The sequence below is a fragment of the Symphalangus syndactylus genome, chromosome 8, assembly GCF_028878055.3.
Source record: "Symphalangus syndactylus isolate Jambi chromosome 8, NHGRI_mSymSyn1-v2.1_pri, whole genome shotgun sequence".
In the NCBI taxonomy this organism is placed as follows: domain Eukaryota; kingdom Metazoa; phylum Chordata; class Mammalia; order Primates; family Hylobatidae; genus Symphalangus; species Symphalangus syndactylus.
The window spans coordinates 62,879,257-62,900,400 of NC_072430.2; the positions used below are offsets into that span (position 1 = coordinate 62,879,257).

Sequence of the window (21,144 nt, forward strand, 5' to 3'; positions counted from 1 at the left end):
CCGTAATGGAGCATATAAGGCACTCTATGATCTGATCCCTTGCTAATTCATTTCTAACTCTCACCACTGTCTTGCACTTAGGTTCCATTAATACAGAATTGCTGCTGGTTTCACCTGAGACACGAAGCTTTATTTTTCTTTTCCTTTTTCCATCTCTGTGCGTTTCCTCATTCTGAACCGTTTCCTTGGACTGCCAGTTCTACCTTCTTTTTGCTTGGAGAACTTCTCATCATCTAAGGCCAACTTAGGAAACACCTACAGCAGGAATCCTGCCTAAATGCTCCAGGGCGGGCTGGCTGTCCTTCTTCGACCTTTCAGAACATCCCACACACATCCGTTTACGGGGTTATAATAACTTAATTATTTATTTAGGTGTTCATTTCCGGCACTATACTAAGTACTTTCAGTGCAGGTACTATCTTATTCATCTTCGTATCCGAAGCGAGAAGCGCGGTACCTGTAACAAACTAGGCATTCATTCAATAAATATTTGTTGAAAGAATAAACGCAAGAAGGAAGGAAAAATCAATCAAGTGTGCGGACAATGTCAGTGCAACGCAGACTCCGGCCATCAGAGGGCGCCGGGCGCGCTGGGCTGGTGCGCAGGCGCGCTGAGAGGGCTGGCTCCGCGGCGGCAGCGGCGGCGGTCGTGGCTGTGGCCGGGGGAAGTGAATGGTTTTACCCACAGGGCCCTGCGCCGCCTTTCTCTGCTGGCACCGGCGCCTCTCCCCGCTCCTCCTCCCCAGCCATGGCGTTCACGTTCGCGGCCTTCTGCTACATGCTGGCGCTGCTGCTCACTGCCGCGCTCATCTTCTTCGCTATTTGGCACGTGAGTAGCTGGGGCTGGGGGAAGGAAGGCGAGGCGGCAACACAGCCTCTTTTCGCCCTGGGCCCGCGGTCCGGGCCGCCACGGACGCCAGGGCTTTGCGCGCCGGGAATGCGGCCGGGCTGGCACGGGCCGCGCGGCGAGGGGTCTGCGCGCCCTCCGTCCGCGGTCTGGGGGCCGCGAGTACTGGAGGAGCCGGGGCGCGCGGTCGCCAGGTAGATGCGCCCGCGGTGTCTCGGCACAGGCCGCGCGCACCGCTACTCCTCCCCGACTGGGTGGGGCGGCCGCGGTCCAGGCGGGCGCCCGCGGTTGCGCGCTGCTTTCGCACCGACCTCTGCCGGCCCGCGGCCCCGCATCCCCGGGGAGGATGTCGACCGCGCGGTGGTATGGGCGTAGTGTGAATGAAGTTTTCCGAATTTTTGTTAATATAGATTGGCTTTCTTTTAGGGTTTCCACAGAACTGTGGCCAAAATGTAACCTACTTAGGGTGAATTTCCAACTCTACTTTTCAGCACTTGTTGGGTGCTCTTCAAATCAAATCACTTTTTTTTTTCTTTTTGCAGATTGTTGTTTCCTGGTGAACTTTGATGCAAGTTCGATTGATTACTTTGTTGATTGCATGTCCGCGTTTCTCCCCCAAATCATACTTTGACCGCTGGAGTTTCAACCGGCAGCTTTCCAAGCCACCCTTATATTCAGGATTGCTTGATTTAGTAGAGGGGGTTTTCATTTGATTTTGAGATGCTCACAAACCTTAAGCTTTTCTGGGGCAGTATTTATTTCTGTTACACACATCATCATCACTATTGCAGGGTGGAAGCACAGCCTTACTGGTCCCTCTAAGGAAAAAGAAAAAGTCGTAAGTTCCCTGTGACATAGTTCTACAGAGATAAGAATTTCTGTTGCTTTAGCACAAAATTAAAAGCATTGAGAGCCTTCTGGAAACCATTCATTAAAAATTTATCTCATACTTGCTTCTCTTTTCCCCATATTCCAGTACCTTCTGGAATATTGCTTTTAATTTGAATGACCACGTTCACTCTTATGTAGATTTTAAGTCAGGTTTCATCATGCCAGTAACAAGGATTTCTATGAAACATACGGAGGGGCAGAATGATTAAACAGCAGCAGCATCTTGTGCAAAAAATTCTCGAAAGTGGAAGCATATCACAAATCCATTCCTTTTTGCTAAGCAGTGTGATTATGTTTATAATTATTTTAGGACCTGACTGCTTATTGTAATCAGGAATACTTATGTAGGCTATTAACTGTGTCGGAAATAACTGCTACCTCAGAATGCTTGTCAGTAGGAGCAGTAATTTGAAGAGCATCTTCAGCCCTGCTTTGGTGGAAGAAAAATACCTAAGACAATTTGGGATACAGACTAGCTCAGCCTTAGTAGGCCTCTGATGAAAATGTGTGGTGTCATGGCCGGGTGCGGTGGCTCACGCCTGTAATCCCAGCACTTTGGGAGGCCGAGGCGGGAGGATCACGAGGTCAGGAGTTCGAGACCAGCCTGGCCAACATGGTGAAACCCCGTCTCTACTAAAAATACAAAAAAATTAGCCGGGCATGGTGGTGGGCGCCTGCAATCCCAGCTACTTGGGAGGCTGAGGTGGAGGAGAATCACTTGAACCCGGGAGGCAGAGGTTGCAGTGAGCCGCGATGGCGCCACTGCACTCCATCCTGGGCCGAGACTCCGTCTCAAAAAAAAAAAAAAAAAAAAAAAGAAAATGTGTGGTTCCATTCCATTTGTAGATGTAGCTTTAAGTCACCCTGCTTGATGGGTGTTCCTTTTTTCTGGGATGATGGAGATTCTTAGAGCGGTGGGGTAGGCTTTTTCACATTTTACATTTTGAACCAGGTTGTGTTTGGCTTAAGGAGAACCTGAACTGCACTTTCAAAAAATGGGTAATTTAATTTCAGCTTAAACGAATGCGTGTCTGGGTGAAGTAAATAATTTTAAGTCGTGTTATAGAATTAAAAAAAAATATACCACAGATTCGTGGAGAGCTTTTATGCTTAGGGATTTCTTCATTCAGAGAATTAGTATCCTTTTGGAAACAATTCTAAATAGATAGTTTTAATTTTTCTATTATTCATATAACCTTATGTTTATCATCTTAGGTAGTATCTTAGTCCATTCCTTTGTAGTGTTTATAGTGTTGCTATAAAGGAATACAGGAGGCTGAGCAATTTACAAGGAAAAAAGAGGTTTATTTACCTCAGGATTCTGCTGGCTGTAAGACTGGGCATCTGGTGAAAGTCTCAGCCTGCTTCCACTCATGGTGGGGGAGTAGTGTATAGAGATCCCGTAGTGAGAGGAAGCAAAGGAAAAAGAGGGGGAGGTGCCAGGCGCTGTTTACAAGCCAGTTCTCTTGGGTCCTAATAGCAGGAGAACTCACTTATTCCCTCCAGGATGACACCAAACCATTCATGCGGGATCTGCTCCCATGACCCAAACACCTCCCGTTAGATCCCGCCTCCAACATTGGGGATCAGATTTCAACCTGAGATTTGGAGGAGATAAACCAAACTCTAGCAGGTAGTTGAAGTATCTTTCAGAAGACTTATTTTACAATTTTTAAATTACATTCCAAAAATCTTATTTACATTAATCACTGTATTAGAGAATGTTTTTTATGCTGATGATTATATCTGTCAATTTAGTCCTAATTCATGTCATTGATACTCTGTGGAGAATAGAGTCGGGAGCATATATTGTTTCAAAAATTAAAAGTTTAGAAGTCATTCCTTAAAGATGTGTATCAAATTGGAAGGTATCCTGAATTGTGTATGTGGGCATCTTTAGGGATTTATCTGTTTTATTTTTGTTATACTTCTGTGGGAAATTTTTTGGTGTCTTTGCTAAGCCACATAGCTGCAAAAAGATTTGAAAATCATTAATTTAAGAATCTTCTCAGAAGAGGTTCGAAAACCCTAGCCTATAGCACTCAAAGAGAAACCCATTCAACAACATACTTAAAAAATCCCTGTGACTAGGCACAGTGGCTCATTCCTGTAATCCCAGCACTTTGGGAGGCCAAGGCAGGTGGATCACCTGAGCTCAGGAGTTTGAGACCAGCCTGGGCAACATGGTAAAATCCCATCTCTACAAAAAATACAAAAATTAGCCAGGCATGGCGGCATGCACCTGTAGTCCCAGCTACTCCGGAGGCTGAGGCAGGAGAATCATTTGAGCCGAGGAGGTGGAGGTTGCAGTGAGCTGAGATTGTGCCACTGCACTACAGCCTGGGTGACAGAGTAAGACCCTGTCTCAAGGAAAAAAAAAAAATTCCCTTGAAGTCACCTGAAGAAAATGTCCAAGTAAATGTCAGTTTTAAAGACAAGTTTTGTATTCTGTTAAGTTGGATCTTGTTATAGACAAGTACTTATGATTATGATTCTTGTCTTGAGCTTTATTACTAAAATGCATTGGGGTTATATACCATGGCTGACGTCAAGTAGCAGACTAATAATGTCCGTAAGTAATCAGAAATTAGTATTTTCTAATTACACATTTATGTTTTTAACATTTGTGTTAGGTGTCATTAGCCAAGGGAAATCCCCCCGGTGAGTTCTACATTTTTTTTTTTTTAAATCCCTAGTGCTATTTTTTTCACCCCCTCCTTCCATTTAATATTTATTGAACACTTAACTATGTGCCAGGCACTATTTTATGTATTAGGCCCTGGGACATAATAGTAAATACAACAGTCTTTGTTCTTTCAGAGATTACATTCTAATGTTTTATTATTTTCCTTCTATTGCTATTTGGTTGGAGTTTTTATTAGGGCAGGTTAGTGAATTTTATAGAACTGTAGAAATTAAAAAAACCGTCTTTTTATGAATCTAAATTTTTTTTTTTTTTTTTTTTTTTTTTGAGACGGAGTCTCGCTCTGTCGCCCAGGCTGGAGTGCAGTGGCGCGATCTCGGCTCACTGCAAGCTCCGCCTCCCAGGTTCACGCCATTCTCCTGCCTCAGCCTCTCCGAGTAGCTGGGACTACAGGCGCCTGCCACCACGCCCGGCTAATTTTTTTTTATACTTTTAGTAGAGACGGGGTTTCACCGTGGTCTCGATCTCCTGACCTCGTGATCCGCCCGCCTCGGCCTCCCAAAGTGCTGGGATTACAAGCGTGAGCCACCGCGCCCGGCCATGAATCTAAATTTTAACAGGGAAATAAACAGTCATGTTAAAAGATGGAAATATGTAACTTTACTGATTACTGATAATATTGAGCAACACTTTCACATATAAAGGTACTATTCCTAACTCATTAGGGGAAAGATAGCTTAGGTTGTGTGTCCCTGGGGTGAGTAGTGTTAGCAACTAAAATGGTTCCCCCATCAACTTGCTGCGTCTCTCTTGTTTCTTTGTCACCGGAAATGATGCCACAAAGTGGTGCAGAGTCCCTATTTTGACTCTTAATGTACATTCTAGTGACCCTTGAGGTCGAAGCCACATTCCTCCAGAGTGTGGACAAAAGCATCCTTAGCAACGTATGTGTTTGGGCACAAATGGGAACACATTGAAGAGTTCAAGCCCATCTCTAGTGTCCCACTGAGCACTGTGCCAAGGGAGGAGGAGCATGCACAGATAAATAAAAATGGTCTTTCTCCCTGAGAGTGTAGAGGGGCAGACAGACCTGTGTGTAAATACCACACTCCAGTGTGAGAAAAGCCATATTGATGGCATTATAGAGTCCCACACTGTGTGGAGATGTGGACAAGGATGCAATTACTTCTGCCCAAAGGAGTTAGGAAAGCCTGCAGAAAGAAGTTGACAGGAAGGTTTGTTTTCTTTTTAGGATAAAGAGGAATTTGGATAAAGAGTTGAAATGATTTTTCTACTCAAAAGATTATTTCAAGTAGAGATAAGTTGAAATAACTTGAGCAGAGGCATTGAAGAAATTGAAAATTGAAGGTATTTATGACAGTAATACCAAATTTTAGTGATACTAAGAGTGTTTTCACTTTAAATCGTATTCTGGTTCTTCTTTTTGTCATATATGAGTTTACCATAAATTGGTATTTGTGATCTTGGTGTACTTTTGTTCTTGTTTTATTAACTTTAATAATTATTTGAAGACGGGGCAGGTTTTTTGCTGCTTTTAATTAAAGTGAGTGGTCGTAACTGTTGTAATTTTATTTTAGATTATAGCATTTGATGAGCTGAAGACTGATTACAAGAATCCTATAGACCAGTGTAATACCCTGAATCCCGTAAGTTATAATATAGGATTTATCTTTAGATTTTAAAAATATATTTGTTTTTAACTTGATGTAATTTGAAAATGGCCAGTATTCTGAGTAGCATAATGTATTTGTACTTTTTGAAGTAGGCAGAATTTTAAAAATCTTCTTTCTCCTGTCATGCTTGACTATTCTATTATTAATCTGCTGGTGATCTTGTCAGCTGTCATACTAACATTCTTCCAATCTGCTTTTTACATTGTCGGCCAAAGACAGTTGAAAAGGTCAAAAAGATTAAAAGAGTCAAAATTGCATTAAAGGTGTGTACTGCTTCTTAGTTTAATGTTTTAATGCTATATTCATTTCATGGGGAGGGTTAGGGCATTTGTATTTGTAACGTTTTGTTCAGTGTGCTCGTTCATATGCCTGTTGAGGTTTATGATTTCATGAAATTTCATATTTTATGCAAATATATGCTTGCTGGCCCAGTCAAGTAGGGAAAGCTGTTAAATGCGTATGCGTTTTTTTATGTTATAGCCATAGGCACTTCTATGTGAAATTATTTGGTGCAGTACTTGAAAGTTGGTTAACATAAAATGACTAATAGATGGTGAGATGATTCTCGGGTTGTGACTTATTGTGAGGTAGTATGTGAGTGAAATCTTTAGTATGGACTTATCTGCCATATCTAGTTTTATCTTTGGTTTGCATATTCTGGAATAAATGAGTCATTCTTTCAGCTGATGTTTATTCAGAGCCTGTTAGGTGGATAGCTCTGTTCTGGGGGCTCTGGGATCTCGCAGCAATGCCATTCTTTGGACTTAGGGTGCCATAATTTTGTAGATAACATTTTGTATACAAATGTCTATGTAGTTATTTCTAGTGTGTATCTACCTTCTGTTTCTAAAACAGGCCTGAATTACACTGAGTTCTGAGCCATCATGAATTTAGTGATAATGCAGCTCCATTGTGCTTAGGGTTTTTGAAAAAAAAATATATGTATGTATTTTTAAATTTTCTTTCGAGATGGGGGTCTCTCTATATTGCCCAGGCTCGTATCAAACTCCTGGGTCAAGTGATCCTCCTGCCTCAACCTCCTGGGTAGCTGGGATTACAGGCGCACACCAGGGTACCCAGTTTGTTTTTTGTATTTTTGACTGCATTTAGGAAGATTCTCCTTTAACCTGTGTATTTGATTTTGCCTGACTGGTCAGTAATTGAAAGGTTGGTTGTTTATAAGAAAGCAGTGGCTATGTCTTCAAGAAATAAAATACAGTAATTCAGCTTTAAAAATTATTTAACGAAGGGGAGAGTTTATGTAGATTTTAATTGTCTAGCATACTAGTGTACTAGCACTAGTGTGCTAGAGGGATTTTATTTGGAAAAGCATCTAGAAAGTTAGTTTGGTACTTTATTATTGTTTCCCAGATAAATGTGGATGGTGGAAGAGATTTCTAGTTTGTCTTTAGAGAACTGTTACAGTAAGAGTTGATGTAGGTACAATTAAAAGTATTAACTTATTAGCTGTTTCTTTGCTCTTATGAAACAAGACATAAGAAGATGAATTTGCCTTCTGTTGGAAAGTATTAAATGTTAATTGTAAAACATCTTAACCTAAGTAGTTGAAGTTGTTATCAGGAAATGAAGAAACTGAAATTTCCCCTTTTGATAGCTGTTTATTAATAGTATTCTATGCTGTTTGTCTTTTCATCACTTCAAATAACCAAATGATGATGAAGGTAAAAATATCTGAAATCAGATGAGGATTTTCCTGGGTGCTAGGCTCTGTGCTAAGCACTTTGCCTGAATTTTTAAATTTAATTCTCATGACAATCCTGAGGTAGGTATATTGTTATCTCATGAATAGGAGAGTAAACCGAAGCTTTGCCAGGTTAAAACACTTTGCCGAATGTTATTCAGCTAAGATGGAGTCAGAATTTGAACTGAAGACAGCCTAATTTTTGAAGCTCAAGTTCTTGTATTTTCCTAATGTATTGTAAATTTAGGAGGGACAGGTTTCATTTTAACAGGTAATGTGCGATTCCTGGCTTTTCTTAATGGAAAGAAATTCTCACTGAGAAGAGACATGTGCTTGGGACATCCTAATGCTACAGGAGGTTGAAGGACGTTTTTATAGCAGCACAGGTTGCCTTTTGGATAGGGTGCCGATAATTGGCTGAATAGCAGTGCATCTGACAGTTTTCCCTATTTAAATTTGTTTTGACAGTTCTGCCAAAGTATGGGGGAAGACAAATATCACTGTTTTTTAAATTGTGAACTTTAACAAGAGAATATTATATTTTGCATGTTTAAATGCTATCATTTCAGCCGTATTTGCATGAGGTATTTTTTCTGGATACTAGTTTCTGTTTGAACCTTGGTTCCTAAATTGAATAATTTTTTTGTCTCTTATGGGGAAATTTTGTCATTAAAGAATGCTCGGAGAGGGTTGGTTTTTAAGACAGACGGGTAGTAAATGTTTCTGGACTCCTTTTGAGGAGAAGGGAGGGAATGACATTGTTTCATATTAGAACTGGTAGAGTTGTAGATTATTAACACTTTTATTAAAGTAATATTAAGAGCGGGAGGGGGTCATGCTTTCAAAATCATTCTTTCCGTACTTCAGTCTGTAAGTGTAGGATGAAACCTTGCATGAGGATTTGTTTGTTAGATATCAGTTGGCTTTTTAGGGCTGAAATAGGCTTATATTTTAAAGACAACATCTGTAATTTAAACAAGTATTATAAAAGCAACTCTAGTGGAATTCTTAATAAAATGTATATTTTTCTTGGTTTGTTCTGGTTATAGTCCTTGAGTTTCAGAGTCCTATGGCCCTTTTCTTGTTTAGAGAACTTTGATCTTAAGTAGATGCTGGCTTAAATGTTATTTAGAAGTTTAGGTACATATGCAGAGTTTGTCTTTTGTTATTGTATTGCTCAAGTTTGTAGAAAATATTTGGTTAGTGGTGTAGATGAGTTGTTTACCTGGATTTTTTTTTAAAATAGTATTCATTAAAAAGTCCCCTCTACAGCTTTAAATTGGAAAGGTAATTTGGGAGTATGAGAAAATGGGCCTGAGTATGTAGTATGATTACAATATCAACAGCCATGGTTTCCCCTCAGGAGTGATCTGATGATGATAAGTATTCATATGATTTCCATTTTGTATCAAGTAAACATTTGAGAAACTGGCTTTGTAGCTGTGACTTACAGGAGATACTTTGGCTGAAACTTGCAATGAGAGGTTTTGGTATTTTTATTTAACAAAGTCCTTAGGCTGAAATCTTTAGGATGAGAAAGATAATTTAACATAAAGCATTAACTCCTGGTCATTTAATAAAAAGCATTTTGCTCGAATTAACTTTTCTTCACTTAATACTACCTACTACCAAAAGGTTTATTTTGTTTTTGGGTTCTGAGCTTCTACTGGTCTTCTGTTGTGTCTGTAGCATTTTGTTGGCAAGCAGGGGTAAAGAAACGGAAAGGCCACCTAAGAATGAGAACTTGGGAACCTGGAAAATCCTAATTTCATGGTTAAGAACTCAGTCTTTTCCCTCCTACATTGCAGAAAGCAAATCTTTTACATTTGTGCATATTAGTGTTCTTCCCCCCACTGTGCTGAGATTATTGGCTGATTGGCTTTCCATTAAAAAATTACTTCTGTGGGAATGCAATGTGGTTTGCTAAATATTGTGTATGTAGCATTTCTGGTTTCTGTTAAAGGCTTAAAAACACTGATATGTAAAATTCTAAAGGGGAATTTTGTTTCTGTGGGATTTTTAATATGTTGCATGTGATCAGATATCTCATTTTTGTACTTCTATCATTGTTGAATGGTGAAAAGAAAAAGTATTCTAGTTGACTAGCAAATTGTTTAACAATCTGGGTGGTATAATTTGATCTATTACTCTAAGAATTTGAGCTTTGAATTTTAAGTCACGTATCTTACTATGTTAGCGGAAGCTATATGCTCTGGTCAGTTTGCCTGTAATCCTACTTTTGGTAAAAAGTTAAACATGGAAATAAAACTCAGTAGCATCTTTTATTTCTGAGTCTAAGAAAACAGTGATTTTTCCTTATGGAAACTTGGTTGCCGTCTGCTTTCCAGATTAGCAGTTGACTTAATGCCGAGGCATTTTGATAACTGGCTTGTGTTTTCCTTCCAGCTTGTACTCCCAGAGTACCTCATCCACGCTTTCTTCTGTGTCATGTTTCTTTGTGCAGCAGAGTGGCTTACACTGGGTCTCAATATGCCCCTCTTGGCATATCATATTTGGAGGTAATATTTAGATACACTTTTAATATTTTTTTAAATTAAAACTTAAATATACTGTGATTGATATGGTTATCTTACATGCTAGTCACCTACATAAAAATGGAAGATTAGTTGGCATTTTTTTTTTAAAAATCAAGTGGATGAACAAAAACTATTTCAATACCTCTTATAGAGCTTACTTTATTTTTAAAGGAATTTTTTTTTAAAAAGTAAAGTATAACAGTGTTGTGCACAAGTCTGAAGTATATAGCTCAGTGAATTTTTACATGTGTATACACCTGTTAAACCACCACCCAGATCAAGATACACAACAGTTGTAGCCTCCAGAGCATTCACTTGTGCCCCATCTTAGTCAGTTACCCTCCACACCTCCCAAGACCACTGACCTCTATCAACTTAGATTAGCTTTGCTTGTCCTTGAACTTCGGATAAGTCAAAATGTACAGTATGTGTCTAATTTCTTTCTGTGTTTAAACCTAATTTTGGTTATTTGTAAAAGATAATATTTTATAACTTCCATAGTAGTATCTGCCGTATATAGAGTTAGAAGTTTTTGTTTTAAATAGGCATGTCCAAACCTTATTGTCCTTGATTTTAGGAGACATATACTGAAGAAATATTTAGAAGTAAAGTGGTATCAGGTCTACAATGGACTCTGAAATGATTCAGAAAAAAATGTACTTGGCCGGGCGCAGTGGCTTATGCCTGTAATCCCAGCACTTTGGGAGGCCGAAGTGGGTGGATCACAAGGTCAGGAGTTCAAGACCAACCTGGCCAAAATGGTGAAACCCTGTCTCAACTAAAAATACAAAAATTAACCAGTAATGGTGGCGGGCGCCTGTAAACCCAGCTACTTGGGAGGCTGAGGCAGAGAATTGCTTCAGCCTGGGAGGTGGAATTTGCAGTGAGGCAAGATCGTGTCACTGCACTCCAGGCTGGGCAACAGAGTGAGACTCTGTCTCAAAAAAAAAAAAAATTTACTCAGGGCCAGGTACAATGGCTCATGCCTATAATCCCAGCACTTTGAGAGGCTGAGGCAGGTGGATCACTTGAGCCCGGGAGTTGGAGAACAGACTGGGCAACATGGCAAAACCCCCTCTCTACAAAAAAGTACAAAAAAATTAGCTAAGCATGGTGGCGTGTGCCTGTAGTCCCCACTACTTGGGAGGCTGAGACAGAAGGATTGCCTGAGCCCAGGAATCTGAGATTGTGGTGAGCCAAGATTGCACCGCTATATTGTAGCCTGGGTGACAGGGTGAGACCCTGTCTCAAAACAACAACAACAACAAAAAACAAACAAACAAAAAAACAGTACTCAGAATGAGAAAGAGAAGGAGAAAGCAAATATAGTAAAAATGGACATTTGGAATATCTGGGTGAAAGGTTCTTATATCTTTTGCAAGTCTAAAATTATGTCAAGATAAGTAAAAAACAAAACACCTATTTTCTTTTTACAGTTCTTCCTATTTTTCTTGGATTTCTGAAAAGGCAGAGACTAGATGAAACTTGTTTAGCTATCTCATTCTGCTCATTTAGGGGCTCTACTTTTAAAATTAAGATGGTAAAAGGAAAGCATTTTACCTGTAAGTAAAAGAATGCTTCCCTGTATGGACCACCTCTCGTAACAGATGTTTTAGAAGAAAGACCTGCTTTCTTATCTGAACGTTTGCTGCCCTTTCTGAATGCCTAATAGACTGTGTTTATTCCAGGTATATGAGTAGACCAGTGATGAGTGGCCCAGGACTCTATGACCCTACAACCATCATGAATGCAGATATTCTAGCATATTGTCAGAAGGAAGGATGGTGCAAATTAGCTTTTTATCTTCTAGCATTTTTTTACTACCTATACGGGTAAGTTGAAAAGGTAAAATGAAATATGCTTTCACTTTGCTGCGTTAAAAGTTTGCAGGCATTATGGTTTTCACACCTTAAAATCCATTCGAAGAATAACTTAGTGTCTTAAGTGTGCGTGGTGCACGCCAGCAAATTCACACACATTCAGTGTGGCCCACACTGGTGCTTGTCAAGGCAGTAAACCAGCCTGCCATCAGAGGCAGAAGGTTTGGTCAGGGATGCTGCTTCATAAGTCTTCAGACACATTCAGTCAGTAAAGGATGGTCCTCATTCTCCATGGCAAAGTGATGTCATTGAAGGATAGGGACGTGTGAGTTTGCAGAAGTTTCTGCTTGTCTTCAGGGTCTCTCCAGACATTATGTTTCATTTTTTCCTTATCCTTCATGAGTGGGGTGCTCTGCCCTTTATTTTTTGATTTGCTTGATTTGAGTGGTATGAATGAAAGAAGTAGTTCTACCTTACAGGGTGGTGCAGTTTCCGATTTTTTTTTTGAGTCAGAGTCTCTGTCGCCCAGGCTAGAGTGCAGTGGCGCGATCTCCGCTCACTGCAACCTCCGCCCCACCAGGTTCAAGTGATTCTCCTGCCTCAGCCTCCTGAGTAGCTGGGATTACAGGTGTGCACCACCACGCCCAGCTAATTTTTGTATTTTTAGTAGAGACAGAGTTTCACCATGTTGGCCAGGTTGGTCTTGAACTCCCGACCTCAGGTGATCCGCCCACCTTGGCCTCTCAAAGTACTGGGATTACAGGCGTGAGCCATCGCGCCCAGCCTGATTTTTTTCCTTTTATACTCTGATGGACTCATTGTTCCTCTAGGTCAGGGTGTCTCAACTTCGGCACTGTTGACGGTTCTGGGCTGTGTGGGAATTTCTGTGTGAAGCTGTCCTGTGTATCATAGGACGTTTAGCAGCATCCCTGGCCTTTACCCACTAGATGCCATTAGCACCCTCCTGCCCCCCTCATGACAACCAAAAATGTCTCTGGACGTTGCCAGATGTCCTGAGGGGCAAAATTGCCCTGGTTGAGAACCACTGCTGTAGGTGTGTTGTAGGTGCAGTGAAATGACTGCTTATTAAAACTAGAAAAGGACACTGTTAAATGTAGAATTATATATTTCTTTAAGCTATGTGAATATACTTTTACACATCACTTATATAAAATACTTTCTCATTTTTTATTAATACATACTCAACTAGAGAGGGCTTTCTCCTTGATTTTCAGAATATTTCCAAAAAAGCTGCAAGCTTTAAAAAAACAGCATAAGCTTCCATTCTTTTTCATTACTTGAAAACTTGCTAAGATAGGCTTATATTCATATTCATATTTCTCTTCATACATAAGTTTCCATCATAGAAAAGATGAATGGTTAGACTGAAATTTAGGAAAAAGGTATGTTTGGTATTTTTATGCTTTTAGAGGCTATTACTGTGAAAATGAGTATCCTTTAGTGCATATGCAGATATTACTCATCTATGAAACAAAGAAATGCTCTGAAAAGTGAAATTGTATGTGTCATTTTAGTTTCCTGTTAATTTTCATTTCGTAAGTTTCCATAGCAAATGTCTGGAATGGGCTGGTATATGATAGGCACTTCAAACATATTTGTTGAATGAAAGAAATGAAATGAATGATTGAATAAATGATAAAGTTAGAGATGTGCAGTTGTGGGAAAACGTTCACCAGGATATGGTAGCACCAAGACATTTGTTCTGTTTTAAGGTTGTCTATCAAGCTTGTTCAACTCCTTTGTATTTCTGTTTAGAGATACATGCTTTTTGAACCATGCCCCTATGCTGTTCCCATATCACTCTATGTAGAAGTGCCCTTGGCAGTTCTTAAACCTAAATCAAAAGGTCATTGCCTTTTATTTTGCTGTTTTCCCTCATTTTCTTTTTTAACTGCTTCCTAAACGTTGCTATTGCCTAGATCCTTTCTGTAATGGGAAAGATCCTTGATTGATCATTCCTTTCTATACAATGGGGATACACATGGTACCTGCCATCTAGGACTGCTTGGAGGATTAAGCGAGGTAATGTGTATAAAAGACCTAACAGGGCCTGGCGTGAATGAGCCCTCCAGAGATGCTCATTCTATTATTAGACACAACTCCAGAGTGTGTGATGTTTGGATGGCTTCTCTAAGCTCTGATCCCCCATTAAGCTTTCAGCTGTGCTGTTCTACTTGCTAAAATTGGAAGGGAATAGGGGACAACTACAGCACATGCACTGAGCCAAGTCCTATGTTAGGCAGAATTCCATAAATGCAAATTAAAATCACTGTGAACTTGTCATTAGTCTTGTCATTTTCTGTGATACTAGTTTGCTATATAAAGCATACTCTCTCATGCTCTGAGTTTTTTTAATAATTAGGAATGTTCAAATTAACATCTTTTTTCTTCTTTTCAGCATGATCTATGTTTTGGTGAGCTCTTAGAACAACACACAGAAGAATTGGTCCAGTTAAGTGCATGCAAAAAGCCACCAAATGAAGGGATTCTATCCAGCAAGATCCTGTGGAATCTGATCAGTTACTTTAAAAAATGACTCCTTATTTTTTAAATGTTTCCACATTTTTTGCTTGTGGAAAGACTGTTTTCATATGTTATACTCGGATAAAGATTTTAAATGGTATTACGTATAAATTAATATAAAATGATTACCTCTGGTGTTGACAGGTTTGAACTTGCACTTCTTAAGGAACAGCCATAATCCTCTGAATGATGCGTTAATTACCGACTGTCCTAGTACATTGGAAGCTTTTGTTTATAGGAACTTGTAGGGCTCATTTTGGTTTCACTGAAACAGTATCTAATTATAAATTAGCTGTAGATATCAGGTGCTTCTGATGAACTGAAAATGTATATCTGACTAGTGGGAAACTTCATGGGTTTCCTCATCTGTCATGTAGATGATTATATATGGATACATTTACAAAGATACAAAGTGGGAATTTTCCCTTCGCTTGAATATTATCCCTGTATATTGCATGAATGAGAGATTTCCCATATTTCCATCAGAGTAATAAATATACTTGCTTTAATTCTTAAGCATAAGTAAACATGATATAAAAATATATGCTGAATTACTTGTGAAGAATGCATTTAAAGCTATTTTAAATGTGTTTTTATTTGTAAGACATTACTTACTAAGAAATTGGTTATTATGCTTACTGTTCTAATCTGGTGGTAAAGGTATTCTTAAGAATTTGCAGGTACTTCACATTTTCAAAACAATGAGAGAAAATTGTATAACCATCCTGCTGTTCCTGTAGTGCAATACAATAAAACTCTGAAATTAAGACTCACTTTCGGTGCATTGTTTGAGATTAAAAATAGTATTTCTTAAACTTGCTTAATCCATGATAAAGACATGTTGCTGTCATTTTTTAAAAAGTGAAGTACTACATTATGGTTTTTCTGAAAAATACCGTGCCTAGATCTAAAAAGGAAAATTTTTAAATGCCAAGCACATTAACCTCTTTTGTCATTTGACAAGATTCATAAACGTGGATGGCATAGCATCATCATTTCTCTTACCAATTAAGAAAAATTATGGTGACACTTAAAATATTTTATTTTTATTTTTCCTTTTTGGAACAGTCAGTTTTTTTTTTTTTTTTTTTTTTTTGAGACGGAGTCTCGCTCTGTTGCCCAGGCTGGAGTGCAGTGGCGCAATCTCGGCTCACTGCAAGCTCCGCCTCCCGGGTTCACGCCATTCTCCTGCCTCAGCCTCTCCGAGTAGCTGGGACTACAGGCGCCTGCCACCACGCCTGGCTAATTTTTTGTATTTTTTAGTAGAGACGGGGTTTCACCATGGTCTTGATCTCCTGACCTCGTGATCCGCCCGCCTCGGCCTCCCAAAGTGCTGGGATTACAAGCGTGAGCCACCGCGCCCGGCCTGGAACAGTCAGGTAAAATGGCTTGTAAATTTGAGTTTTTGCTGCTGCTTGTAAGGCAGGTAAATTATGGCTTGCATGTTTTCATAAGCACAAATAAATCTTGTGCTTTATTTGGGATGAGGAAGTTAAGGCAGTTGAAAATAAAATAAGTGGTTCAGAAGTTTCTTGAGAAGAGGGTCAAAAGAAAGAGAACCAATATATAGAAATTTCACATGATCAAGGAAGTTTATGGATGTTTATGGAAATCTTACTCTATGAACTTGTTGTATTAGATGCTGTTTTATTCTCTACTAGTGAAAAATGCTTTATTTCAGTGCTTTCCCATGGTTGGGAGAGAGTAGCTGTTAACTATTCTGGGTAATGGGGGTGAGTATGTTGAGGAAGAGATGTAGAACCAGAAGAGTGAAGAGACTCAAAACTGTTCCATAACAAGGAAAGCTTTAAAGACCTTGTATTTTACAGTCTGGAGAACTAGAGGGATCTGACTCTTGGTCAGTTCATGCAACAAATTATTTATTGAGTACTTGCTGGGCTCTCAAGAGTCATGCTTTGAGCACAGGCAGTCGTTCAGTTTCCAGTCCACCTGATTACATCAGCATGCACTTATTTTTCTTTCTTGTTCACGAGGACTTTTGATCATGCAAGACCTGGCCAAGTCTTCTATAATCCAGATGGGTTTCCTGGGGCTGTTACTTGAGTATTCCTGTCAAAATATTTTCGTGAACCTGCCTCTCTTAGCAAACACTACTTTCCTTCGTAAGTGTTAACAAAACATCCTTTTAATAATCTATTCCAGAATATTCTCCAGGAGTAAGTTTACTGGTTGGAATTTGTGGAAGCCATTTTCTCATGTTTCCCAAGTAAGATATGTAGTCCTCAGCTGATTCCTCAAAGATGATTGACAGTGAGTTTCACCCATCTTTGTGGTAGTTTGTTAGTTCCCAGGCATGTAAGTGATTAAAAGATTGAGTACCTGCTCTCCTAATATCTACCCACTTTTACCATGTCAGTGTTTTATGAATTAGATCACTTACCAAGAGAAAGCAGAAACAAAATACTTGAATCTGACAATATCCGACTGGCTCTTTTCATTGCTCTGGATTTATTTTCCACATCAATCTCTTTGGGGTGGCCCTAGCCTATTATTCCTGTGGGTTCAGCTGAGGCATGGTTAGCCTGGGTTTATAATTCAGTTTATGTTAAACATTCCCTGTGCAGCAACAGCTGTTCATTTAGGTACTCTTTTTTTTTTTTTTTTTTTTTCCTTATTACAGTTACTTTTGGTATTATGTGCTTTATCTTTAAAAGCTTTCTAGCTCTAGGAAATTGTTTTCCCTGTTTGTGTCTATTTTATTGCATCTAGTGTAACACTATGGTTATATCTATACCAACAACTTTTTGTTGGTATAGATACCACAGATTGTCCTGAATTAAAACCCTAACATAATAAATGTCTGTTTAGCAGTTACTTTACTGAGTAATAATACTATATGGTGGCAATATGGCCCTTTAATACTAAGGAGGTATGGGGTAGAAATTATTTGAACACTCATATCCAAATGTTATTAATGATGTTTGACAGTTTTCTCAATGCTTAATGATATTCCTCACTCCTCATTCCAGGGTAGAGGAGGGTTTGGTCCCAGGCTATGGACAAACTGCTAATTTGTTTGAAGTTTGAATTATTTTTCATGGGAAAGGGAAGTGATAGGAAATGACCAAGACCATCCACTTTTGACTTGAGTATGGATCAAGTATTAGTAATCGTTTCCTAGCCTCACTTATTGTACCATGAACTGACAGACCTACCAGTCAAGTTCATGTACGCAGATAATGGTCTCTCACATGGCAACAAAGTACACAGCAGTTTGCAGTTATGTGTCTCTTTTAAAGCCAGTTCAGTGTTTTCACCTTGAGGACCACTCCTGCTAGCACTTCTCATAGAGCTCTTCTCTGCTCCCCAAATCAATATATTTTGAAGCTATGTCAAATATTTACATAGAAAGGAAATAAAATTGTATGTGCTTTGAAACCAGCAAAATATTTTCCTTTGTACAACACCTCTCTTTTCCCTCTACGTTTATGAATAGAGTTCGTGGAATATTGCCATGGTGCAAATAATGACTTCTGTGTATCACTTGTACCCTGTAGGGGGGTAAGCTTTCACTTTAGGTGTGGTTATATCCTGGCAGTGTATCAAGCCCACTCAAATAATGACCTATATTTGAAAGTATGTGTCTAGTTCACTTATTTATGTCATTTAACATCCATAAATGTGCATCTCTTAGTTGTATATTATTATTGTGAATCAGAAATTTTGATGGCAAAAATATTCTAAAACAACATTCTTTAGGGGAAAGAAAAATATGGATGCCTTATCTAGCATTGCTCATAAAAGTATTCATGTTCATCCTTTTTGGAAACTATTAATCATGCTAGCCTTAGATCATTTTAAGCTCCTTTGCTCAAACCAATCATTGATCTGCAGTATGACCAGCAGCTAGTAAGTCTGTGGTGCTGCCAGTGTAGCTTAGAAGATGGTTCTGAATTAATACCTCAGAATGATGTCAAAAGTAAAAGAGTGGTTCTATTGCTAAATATATTGACTAGCTTTCTTATAACAATTTTACTTTGAAATTCAGAGTTCTAAAGCTAAATGTCTAAAAGAAGAAACTGCAGCTTGTTCTGCTGATTTTGGAAAATGGTATTAACCATGTAAGATCTTTGGGGTTGGAGTGAAGGTCTTATCTGCATTAATTTTGTTAATGCACATTGTAGACGATGTAGAGAACATCTTGACATGCATAAGAATTGCATCTCATAATTTTATTGTGTAGTGGTTTTTCTAAACATTTACATTTCTTTGGTTACCATGTTCATGTATTCTGGAGAAGTAAAATTTCTTGATTACTAGGCAGACCCTAAAACTACTAAGAGAAACATAATATGTAGTTAGCTGTCTCTGCTCATGGTTTGTTAAAATCTAAGCTAACCTTAATGGTGCTGTACCCGCTGTCCACAGAAAATGCCCTTAAGTAGCCCTACCTTACTCCTTAGAGCTTATTTTGCTTTTGTATTTAATAAAAACTGTCTTAAATGTTTCCTTGTGTAGTTTATGCATAATGGTTGAGTCTGTGTGTTAAATCAATTTCAAATGCCACTAGTTAGTGTATGACCAGGACTCTGATTCTTTCTCTGCCCTCTTTCCTCATTGTTTTGGGGAATATCACACAGGTTAGGTAGAGAAAATACTTTTCCCTGGAATGCTGGAATATTTAACTGGACAATTATATTTTAGTAATTGACATCTCATGTTTCTCTGTTATAGAATAGTTGGTCTTTTCCCTTATACTTAAAGTAGTTTAGTGAAGCATTTAAAAAATTTTTTTAATTGTTTTTGAGACAGGGTCTCACTGTCGTCCAGGCTGGAGTGCATTGGTGTTATCATGGCTCACTGTAGCCTCTACCTCCCTGGGCTCAAGTGATCCTCCAACCTTAGCCTCCCAAGTAGCTGGGACCACAGATGCATACTACCACACCCGGTTAATTTTTGTATTTTTAGTAGAGACAGGGTTTCATCATGTTGCCTAGGCTGGTCTCGAACTCCTGAGATCAAGCGATTTGCCTGCCTTAGCCTCCCATAAGTGCTGGGATTACAGGCATGAGCCACTGCGCCTGGCCTACTGAAGCTTTTTCAATGTAGAGGCTTAAATAGCACTTGCCGTGGGAATTGAGAGATGCAAATACTTTCAAAATTCAGTTGATTATTAAAGTATTTGATTAATCCATGCCAATATTTTCTCTCAATTTTCTAAGTATTCATGAATAAGTTATGTATTTATGTTGAGAGAATGATAATATATATGCTTCTCAACTTATGATGGAATTATCTCCGGACATTGTGAGTTGAAAATGTAAGTTGCAAATCCTTTTAATGCACCTAACCTACCAAGCATCATAGCTTAGCCAACCTTAAACGTACTCATAACATTTACATCAGCCTACAGTTGGGCAAAATAATCTAACACAAAGCCTATTTTATAATAAGGTGTTGAATATCTCAAACATTGTACTGTACTGAAAGTGAAAACAGAATGGTTGTGTGAATACTTGAACTATAGTTTCTACTGAATACATATGTCTTTCATACCATTGTAAAGTTGAGAAATCCCAAGTTGAACTATTATAGATTGGGGACTGTCTGTAAAAGACTGGCTAATGTAAATATCAGTGACTGTCTAAAGTTTAGTAGAAATTGTGATTTTTAAATTGCATATGGTTATAATACAAAAATCATGAAGAAGGCCAATCTGTTATTACAGTGTGTACTTAAAAAACTTGCCTTTCTTGGGCCGGGCATGGAGGCCAACGCCTGTAATCCCAGCACTTTGGGAGGCCTAGGCGGGCATATCACGACGTCAGGAGATTGAGACCATCCTGGTTAACATGGTGAAACCCCGCCTCTACTAAAAATACAAAAAATTAGCCAGGCATGGTGGTACGCGCCTGTAGTCCCAGTACTCGGGAGACAGAGGAAGGAGAATCGCTTGAACCCAGGAGGTGGAGGTTACAGTGAGCCGAGATCGTGCCACTGCACTCCAGCCTGGGCAACTGAGCGAGACTGTGTCTCAAAAAAAAAAAGCCTTTCTTGCTATAACTTTTGGTATTAATTATATGAGAAAATGAAATCCCTAGGTTAACCATTTAGATACTGCTGGGATATGTGATCCTCCTCTACCTTCCTTAGTATCCTCATAAAATGTTAAGTTCTAGAAACAGCGTATGTATAAAAGTACAGTCAGCTGTTTGTATCTATGGGTTCTAAATCTGCTGACTCAAACTCAGATTAAAACTATATGAAAAATAAATACTACAAATAAAACCAATACAGTATAATAACTACACATCATTTACATTGTATTAGGTATTATAAATAACTAGAGATGATTTAAAGTATACAAATACTATGCCATTTTATATCAGGGACTTGAGCATCCATGGATTTTGCTGTTGGGGGTGGGGTGGGGGGTCCTGTAACCAATCCTCTGAGGATACCAAGGGATGACTCTATTAATATATTGATTTTATATTACGATAC

At 39.0% G+C, this 21,144-nt stretch overlaps 1 protein-coding gene across 2 annotated transcripts; it reads left to right on the plus strand.

Moving 5' to 3' along the window:
* Window positions 1–576: 576 nt before the first annotated feature.
* CNIH1 (cornichon family member 1) lies at window positions 577–15,452 on the plus strand. 2 transcript variants are annotated; one of them, XM_055289323.2, is made up of 6 exons: window positions 619–829; window positions 5,981–6,049; window positions 6,292–6,339; window positions 10,185–10,297; window positions 12,004–12,147; window positions 14,555–15,452. In XM_055289323.2, the coding sequence occupies exons 1-6, from the start codon at window positions 749–751 to the stop codon at window positions 14,580–14,582; spliced, it is 483 nt and encodes a 160-aa protein (XP_055145298.1). In that variant the 5' UTR covers window positions 619–748; the 3' UTR covers window positions 14,583–15,452. The 2 variants fall into 2 exon arrangements, with proteins under 2 accessions (XP_055145299.1, XP_055145298.1); XM_055289324.2 differs by lacking the exon at window positions 6,292–6,339 and having other exon boundaries at window positions 577–829.
* Window positions 15,453–21,144: the final 5,692 nt, after the last annotated feature.

Bases quoted from the DNA above. Each gene is read 5' to 3' on its own strand.
- CNIH1 (XM_055289323.2), top strand. From the start codon at position 749: ATGGCGTTCACGTTCGCGGCCTTCTGCTACATGCTGGCGCTGCTGCTC. The intron at 830-5,980 runs GTGAGTAGCTGG...ATTTTATTTTAG, and splicing joins TCTTCTTCGCTATTTGGCAC to ATTATAGCATTTGATGAGCT. The intron at 6,050-6,291 runs GTAAGTTATAAT...TGTCGGCCAAAG, and splicing joins AGTGTAATACCCTGAATCCC to ACAGTTGAAAAGGTCAAAAA.